The sequence below is a fragment of the Egretta garzetta genome, unplaced genomic scaffold (assembly GCF_000687185.1).
Source record: "Egretta garzetta isolate BGI_Z169 unplaced genomic scaffold, ASM68718v1 scaffold24, whole genome shotgun sequence".
NCBI classification, from domain to species: domain Eukaryota; kingdom Metazoa; phylum Chordata; class Aves; order Pelecaniformes; family Ardeidae; genus Egretta; species Egretta garzetta.
The window spans coordinates 1616175-1624767 of record NW_009259494.1 but is presented as its reverse complement, the minus strand read 5'-3'; the positions used below and the strand labels follow the sequence as shown (position 1 = coordinate 1624767).

Below are 8593 nucleotides of genomic sequence, written 5' to 3'. Positions count from 1 at the left end.
GGCTGCGCCCCAGAGCCTGGGGCTGCCAAAGCTGCGGGTGTACGTGCTGTCAGCAGCACGACAGCCAGCCATGTCGTTATTTGCATGATCCTGGTTTTTATCTGCTGCTGCTTTCTGCTTCTAAAAGATAGTGGATCCCACTGAGGAGCTGTGAGCATTGCACAGCGTGTGTCCCCTGGTCTGGTCTGAGCTTGCTGCATTCTTGCAGGCACCTACACCAGTGTGTTAGTCCCCTTGGGCAGGAGGTCCGAGGATTTCACTCTGCTGCTGCAACCCGCAACAGGCCTGGTCTGCGTTCTGCGGTGTGCTCTGCCATCTCCACTGGTCCCCTTCCTGCCATGCTGCCGGTAGGGCCATCACCCTAAAGCTCAGCCCCTTCCAGGCCTTGCTCTTCCCAGAGGAGCTGATGTCCTGCAAGTGGGCACGCAGACATGGCTGTAGCTGTTACCTTCACCTGCTCTGAAAATTCATGGGCTTTTTTCTGAAACCAGGCAGTGTGCATCCCACCTTGCCGCTTCTTAGTTTCCCTAATAATCTCCCCAAGGAGAGACAGTTTCTCCGAGGTTTGCTCGGAGAGGGTTGAAGGTGTGTCTGGTCTCTGGGGTTCCTCTATCAAGTGTAACCTGGTCCCAGCAAACACAAGCCGGGTGTTTGCTTCTGCACACCATCATCCCTTGGGTGGTGAAACAAGTCTCCTGGAACTGCAAGATCCCTGGTGTCTTTTCCAAGACAGGGGACTTCTGTCCTGAAAAAACCCACGTAACCTTTGCTGCTGCAGAGGTGGGGCGAGCGCAGATGCAGTGGTGGATAACCCTGGAGGACGGAGGGGTTGAGCAGCCCATGGGTGCTGGCAGCCGGTGACTCCATGTAGGGGTGGGCGCCTTTTTGTTTACAGGACAAGTGGCCAAGCCTGGCAGTCCCCACGGGCTGGAAGGAAGTAATTTATCTCGTCCTCGATGTTGCCCACCTCATCTCCGTTTCACACTTTATTTAGAATTGCTTATGGTGCTTCGTGCTTGCAACGCCACCCCTGAATTCCGGATGTTTCCAGGGGATTCCTCCCCACTCCTTGGTATGTTCTCACCTTTATCTAAGTGGATTTTTTGCTTTGATTTTGCTAACTTGGGCATCAGCTCCAGAAAACATGCAGATGTTGCAGACCCCCGAAGCCATCAAGGGCCCTTGTGCACCCCACGCACTGCCCCCAGGAGCCACACAGCCGCGGAGGGGGTCAGCTTTGCCATCCTAAGCTCTCTTCCAGTCTGCTGGCACTTTTCTGCTCTCCCATCCTAATCCAGTTACTATGGCTTAGCGGCACGGCTTGCCTCTGAGGGGCAAGCTGGGGCGGGCTGTGTGGCTGCTGGGCTGCGGCTCCCCATGGGAGCACCCTGCGAAGGAGCGGCTTGCGCTGGACACAGCCTCCCCCTAAAATAACGGTTGCTACAACCCGAGGTATAAACAAGCAGGAGCTCTTAGCATGGCGAGTCCAGGCTTCCTTCCAGCAAATGTAAGGTTTGGTTGGTTTTTTTCCAAGGTCCTTGCTCCCTGCCCTGCCTGGCTCCTGCCTGGGAAAGCCACATGGCAAACAGGACCTGGTAGAGTCAGCACTGGAGTGGGATGCAGGCAGCCCCGTGTGCTTTTGCAACCATATTCAAGCCACAATTCACATGACTTTGGTGGTGGAAGGTTGTTGTCCACCACCCCATTGCAGAGCACCTGCTTACCTCCGATGCATAATGCATTTTTTCCCATGAAAGCTCCCAAGGAATAGATCCCATAAACCAGCTCCCTGGCTGGTTTGGCTTCCAGGAGCTTTACTGGTGTCCCCGGGGCGGTGGCACTGCCGTGTGGGGTTTCCATCGGGGTTGCCGCCCCAGGGTGCGCTGCAGCCATCGCAGGGCTGTCTGCTGGCACATGCAGCTCGTCCCCGGGGCGTTTCACACCTCAGCTCTTGGGGGATGTTTCTGAACCGTGCCTGCAGTGATGCCCCTTCACGGGACTGTCGCTGGCTGTCCTGGGAGCAGCCTGGCCGGGTGTCCCTGGGACACCCCACTGCCCACCTCGGTGCCTCGGGGCTGTCTCTGCCCTGCTGTTGTTCTCGAGACCCCCCAGCAAGAAGCAGGGCGGCGGAGGGTGGCAGGACACTGGTGGCTGCGGTACTGCTGGGCTCCAGCAGCCTGGGTCAGGAGATAATCCAGGATTGTCCAATTGATGTTCCTTATTTGTCACATAGTGTTCAAAGCCAACAGTGAGCGACTGTGACTTGTTCCCACAGCTGCCGCCCCCCCTCCCTGGGCTTGGCTTCGCCTTTCAGGGGAATTCTTGCAGCTGGGGCTTTGTCCGGGCTCGGCGAGCGCAGCAGCAAGCGTGCCAGCGCCTGGCAGAGCCAGCGCGGTGCTGCTGTCTCAGGGTGTGGGCCACTGTCATGGGCGGTGTCGGGAGCAGCAGGGTCCTGTCCCCCTCTGCCTGGGGTGAATCGGGGCTGGGCATCCCCACTGCCTGTGCCGGATCCTCATCTTGGCCCCTCCTGGGCCGTGCTGCCATGCAAGGCAGCAGCGTGAGCCCCTCACTTCTCAAGTGGCAATTGCATTTGGCAGAGACAGGAGGTGTTTAGTGGCAGGGCTTTTTTGGCAGGAAAGCAGATGCTCAATCCTTTCCCAGGGTGTGCCGGGTCCACTGGGTCTCGTCAAGGAGGAGAACAGCCGGTGCAATGGCTGGAGCATTTGCTTGGAGGATCTAGGTTGAGACCATGTTCATGGAGACCTGAAAAGAGCTTTGGGGGTGCAGCCTGTGTGAGTCCCCAGGGACCGGAGGGGACAGTCCTCGAGCTCTGTGCTGGCCAGGGAGGCGGCACTGGGGCTGCGGCTGTGCAGGGGGTCCCCACAGCGGCTGTGTGCCGCAGACCCAGGGGAGGATTTGAGTCAGCGCTGGTGCCAGCGGGGTGTCACCCCTGCAACAGCAGGACCACAGCCCTGCACCGGAGGCTCTGCTGGGCTGGGAGAGGTTTGTCACCATCAGAGCTGATGAGACCAGGAAGGGGTGGAGGGGGGACCCAGCCCAGTGACTGTTGCTTGGTGGCAAAACGAGGGCAACCTCTGGTCCCCAGCACTGGCGGCATCTCTCTCATGTCCCCGTGTCCCCTCCCCTGTCCTCGCCTGCCATCTTCTCCTTCCCTTGCCTGCCTCTCTGACACATCTTTTCCAAAGACAACCTACATTTTTCTCGCCGTGGCTGCTGCCTCTGTGCTGCTCCTGCAGCTCCCTTCCCTCCCCCACCTTCCTTTTTCTATTACCACAAATATTTATAGGCACCCGTGTTGGCTGTTCCCTGCCGGGTGGCCGGCTTGCCAGTGGGTGATGGTGCCCAGCTGGCTCTGAGCCCTTTTCCTGCAAGGATGGGGCTTGACTCGACGGGTTGAAGGTCTGTGAAAATGGCTCGTGGGATGGGGAAGGGCTGGGAGCCATGGTGGGGAGGTGTCCTGGGGTAAAGATGGGAGAGCAGGCTGTGGGGTCTAATACACATCTCCCCACAGGATGAGATCGAGGAGCTGCGTGCCGAGATGCTGGAGATGAGGGATGTCTACATGGAGGAGGATGTCTACCAGCTGCAGGAGCTCCGGCAGCAGCTGGACCAGGCCAGCAAGCCCTGCCGCATTCTGCAGTACCGGCTGCGCAAGGCCGAGCGCCGCAGCCTGCGCGTGGCACAGACGGGCCAGGTGGATGGCGAGCTCATCCATAGCCTCGAGCAGGACGTCAAGGTGAGGCTGGGAGAGCGGCATCCCCATCAGTGCAGTCCCCAGGTCCCCCAGAGTGGTTTTTGGTGAGGTATGGAGGTGGCGGCTGGTGAGGCACGAGGAGGTGGCAGGGATGTTGGGCTGGAGGGAGCTCTGCAGGGCTGCGCTGTTGATGGGGCTGTTGATGGGGGCATCAGAATTGCCTGCTAGCAGTGGTGAGAGGAGAAGTGGGGCGCAGTGCTTTCAGCTGGTCACAGGGTGGTCTGGTCGCAGGGGCATTTGGGGGGATCCCAAGGGTGGAGAGGGCCAGCGTTGCCCAAGCGTCGGTATCTTGCAGTACCGTACATGGGGATTCATCCTATGCGGGCTGGTGCCCAGCCCGGCCATGTGCCCAGGGGTTGAGCTCCCTAAATCCTGCACTGATGGAGACACGGCTGCCACCGTGGGCTGGAGCAGCATGAGTGCACAGGGAGGGAGGGGGGGTTCGGCACCCTGGGGACATGGGAGCTGCTCCTCCAGGAAACCTTGCAGAGCCCCAGGCATCGCAGCACACCTGGGGCAGGGACAAGGGGGTTTCTGCTGCGTGACATTGCTGCACCCTCGCCAGCCCGCCGCGGCGGGGGGGGGGTGGGGGGGGCAGCCAGAGACGGCTCGGGCTGGACGGCCAACAGCTTGAGGAGCAACTTTGCTTTTGAGCAGCAAATAGCCAGTCTGGAGCTGAGATGTTCCACAGGTGCAGGCCTGTGAACCCACCTTGCCCTGCTTGTCCTTGCCGGGGGCCTAGGCCCCTACCCAAACCACCCAGCAGCCCCCAGCTTGGGGTGCTGCTGCCAAAAACATCCCCCTCCAGCTTCTCCCCTTCAGCAAAAGAAAGTGCAGCCTGTCCTCGGCGGGGGACAGGAGCCTGACCCCATGGCCTGAGCCCCCCCAGCCCTGCAGTGGGGCTTTCTGGGCTGGGCAGGGGACCAGGGGGACCGGGGACGGGTTTTCCCTTCCTGCAGGTGCAGGAGTGAACACTCGGTGCTGTTAAGCTCCCTTTGTGCTGGAGGCTGCCCTCTTGCAGGGCTCTGGAGGGGAGGCTCTGGGCTGTGCTCGGGATGGAGGGAGGCACCCTTCGCCCCAGGGCCAGCTGCCGTTTTTTTCCGTAACACGATGCAGCAGCTCGCCTTTCTCCCAGCCAGCACAGCTGCTGCCCGCAGCGAGAGGCTGCCTGCTCTGGTGCTGCCCTCCAGCTTTTCCAGCCTCGGGGGGGCTTTTCCAGCCTTGCTGTGAGGGAAGAAAGTAGGAAAAGGCGACGAGCATCCCACAGCATCATGTTAAGATTGGGAAAGGCAGAGTTTGGCCAGGCGATAGGGACGCAGCTGGCAAAGGGGGGATGGCGGTCACGGCCCCCGATGGAGGGGACACCCACGGGGGCCAGCACGGTGTCTGCTCCAAAGGATCTCGGTAACAGCCTGGCGATCTCCGTGGGTGCTGCGTGAGGACTGTAGGTGCCCAGGTGCTGTGGTCCCAGCCCTATGCATGCTGCATACAGCCTGATGACAGCTCCATTGTGTCCCCAGGTGGCCAAGGATGTCTCCGTGCGGCTCCACAATGAGCTGGAGGCGGTGGAGAAGAAGAGGATCAGGCTGGAGGAGGAGAATGAGGACCTGCGCCAGCGGCTCATCGAGACAGAGCTGGCCAAGCAGGTGGTGCAGAATGAGATGGACAAGCTCCGAGAGGTGAGGGGGACATGGAGGGGGGACTGGGAGGCATCCCCAAGGCTCTGCCCATAGCAGGAGTCCTGGCCCTGCACCGTGGATCCCCCATCCCTGCTTGTGTTGCTGAAACCCAAACTGTGCTGCAGATGCTTGCAAAACCCAAGCTTCATCCCATCCTGCAGGCATGGGGTGGCTCTACCTCGTCCCAGGAGGGTGCTACGGGAATTCTCCCCTGCATTAGAGACACTTTATACGTCCTTGGCCACTTGCTCAGCCCTGGACCATGCCCAGCTCCCACTGGCCAAAGAACTGCTCTATGTGTGGAGTCCACCATGTCCCTGGCACAGTGCCGGGCTGTATCCTGGCTGCATGCTGCTGGTTCAAATCAAGCTGAGCCACAGGGCTGCACGGCAGCGATGTCCCAGCAGTGTCCTGGTGGTGCTGTGGAGCTGGCTGGGTGCACAATCCCATCTGTGTCCTGGGAAGCCATGTGCCATGCACAGGTCCAGGGCGCTCCGTGCTGTGACGAGTTTGGGACCAGCTCCCAGCCAGGAGCGATGTCATCCCCGGTGACAGGAAAGGCATCCCTGTGACAGTGTGGGCTCGTGATCCATTGCAGCAGTTGTAACCCACTTCCCTACTGCCCGGGATGCCTTTGGTCCCTGGGGAGCCTCGGGAAGCGTTGCTGGCTGCGGCGTCAGGGCAGCGCGTGGGAGGAGGCATGCCGTGGAAGAGCTCGGGCCCTGCTCCCGCTGAGGACAGGGACACAAGGCAGGGAGGGCTCCCTCTGCCCCCAGCCGTGCTCCCCTGCGTGGCAGGGCAGGGCGCCAGCACACGGCTTGGCATCTCCATGGCCAGCTCCGCTTAACGCCGGGGCCAGCTGGCGAGCTGCAGGACCCAGACACAGGTGCACCCATCCCCTCTGCAGCCACCCTCTTGTGGGGGGTGGCACGGAGCAGCGTCACCCTGGACGGGGTGTCTTGTCCCTCCGCTGCGCAGCCTCCGCTAACAGGCGTGAAATGGGTTTCCCTGCAGCCAGCAAGTGTGGTCTGAATAACAAATGGCAGCAGCCCGAGCTGGGCTGGAGGACTCTCGGGCTTGAAAAACAGGCAGAGAAAATGGTTGCACGGTCAATGTGCAGGGAGACCCGAGTGCCAGCTGCTGCCTTGCCCTGGCAGAAGAGCGTGGGACAGGATGCATCCCCTCTCTGCAGCTGTGTGAGCCCAAAGGGGACGCTGCCGGCTGGCACAAGACCCAGCACAGCTCAGCGCACAGCTCCCGAGCTCGGGATGGCGTGTCCCCAGGCTAGCAAGGGCATTGGGGTTACTCACTCATTGCAGAGCGCTAATTAGACAAACGAGTGAGTTAACAGCCCTCCTCCATGGCAGAGCTTGTTAGCAGCCAAGCCAACGAGGAGTGGAGGCTGCGCAGGGCTGGGCTCACCCCTAAGGGCTGATTATTTCTCCCTTCCAAGAGGTTTCTCCCATAATTGGATAATTGTTGGGATGGACAGATCATCCCCAGAGGCGTATGCATTTGCCTCTTCGCCTCTACCCCTCTGTGACATCTCCTGGGGGGCGGGAGAAAAGTGGGATGGGGCTGAGTACCCCATGCCAAGCCTGCTGCATCGAGCTCGGCCACAATGAAACCCTTGGGCACGGCCACCCCAAGGGGCGCACCCAAGGTGGAGCGATGACAGCGCCCCTCTGCCCCAAGGTGCTGTGCTTGGGGCTGGGCGATTGCCCTTTTCCAGCCCTGGTCCCTGGCACGGTGGGGGCGAGGGATGCCAGGGTGGCACAGCCAGCCCCTAGGAGAGGCTCTGCAGCAGCAGCAGCTCTAGCAATGGTCGTGGCCTTAATAGGAAAGCCTGGAGCCCGGCACCTTGGCACAAGCAGCAGCTTACATTTCACAGCTGCTTTCTTTGGCTGCTGGGCCTCAGCGCCAGCTTGGAATTAGGTCCAGGGTGGCCACGTGGATCGGCCGGCGCTCATGGAGGGCTGCATGGATGTTCTTGAGGGTTTTCTCCCAGCTCTGCTCCCTGCTCTGGGCACCCATGTTTTTCCCCCCTTCCAGTCTCCCTTATTGCTCTGTCTGGCCTCTCCATCTCCCAGCTGCCCTCGCTAGCCTGGAGCTCGTCCCTTGTGTCCCCAGTGACCCCGAGACCAAAGTCAGCATTGTCCTTCTGAGAAGCCCTCCCCACAGCTGAGCGACCAGGACATGCCCCTTGCCTGGGGAAGAGGCAATGGGGAATGGCATCATCTGCTGCTCCTGCACTGGGATGCCCTGAGAGCCATCCTGTGGCTGGGGGGTTGGATCCCCTGCTCCGTCCAGCCCTGAGGACCGACCACGACTCAGCCTCTCCACCGCTGGTTTCCTGCTCACCCCTGCTCTCCCACTGCTCGCTTGCCTGTGGGGGAAATTTCTGGCCAAACCTCAAGATACGGTGCTTGCCAGTCCAGCTCCCCCAGTGCAAAGGGCCTCAGCTCACTGGGGCTCTGGTGTCATCCTGGGGTTCACAAGCAGATGGAGAAGTCAGAGCTGATGTCCCTCCACACCGGGTCTGTCTGTCTGCGCTGGGGTGCCGTGCCATTGCTGTGGGTAACAGCTCTCTCTCCTCTTTGCAGAATTCCCTTAAGAAGCGGGGGTCCCGTTCCATCGGGAAGACCGAGAAGAAGCCGTCAGTGCAGGTATGGGCACCGGCATGTCTCGTGGCCCACCAGCACCCTGGGTTGTGGTGCCAGCTGGAGACTACGCCTGGCCCAGAAGTAAATCTGGGCATGGCAGTGCCATATCCTTGCTTGCAGGGCTCCCCTGCCTTTCAGAGACCCTGCATAAGGGAGGGATTGATGTGCTGAGTCATCCTCGTTGTCCTCAACCGATCCCTTGTCTCCTTTATCAATGCAGCATCAGTGGCCTCTGGTGGCTTTAACCCTTTCCCTGTGCCAAGATGCCAGTGAGGAGCTGAAGGACTTTGGCTTTTACATTGCAAAGCTGCTTCTGCTCTTGGATTGCGGCTGCTGCAGCCTGGGTCCCTCCTGCCTGCGCCAGCAGCTGTGCTGGAGCATGGCCCGGGAGCCCCCCAGCGTTTGGGGGAGCTGAGGGTCCCTGTGGGCAATGGCTGGGGGCTGCGCTGTCCCTGGCCCGCCCCCGGCCACCTGGG

General features: G+C 60.8%; 1 protein-coding gene across 1 annotated transcript in view; it reads left to right on the top strand.

Annotated features, from left to right (window-relative positions):
• Positions 1-8593, top strand: part of SOGA1 (suppressor of glucose, autophagy associated 1) — a 44284-nt gene that overhangs the window by 5731 nt on the left and 29960 nt on the right. The window contains exons 2-4 of the mRNA XM_035892905.1: positions 3533-3757; positions 5296-5454; positions 8058-8120. Of these exons, the coding sequence (XP_035748798.1) occupies positions 3560-3757; positions 5296-5454; positions 8058-8120 (420 nt within the window). The 5' untranslated portion in view covers positions 3533-3559. The remainder of the gene's footprint in view (positions 1-3532; positions 3758-5295; positions 5455-8057; positions 8121-8593) is intronic.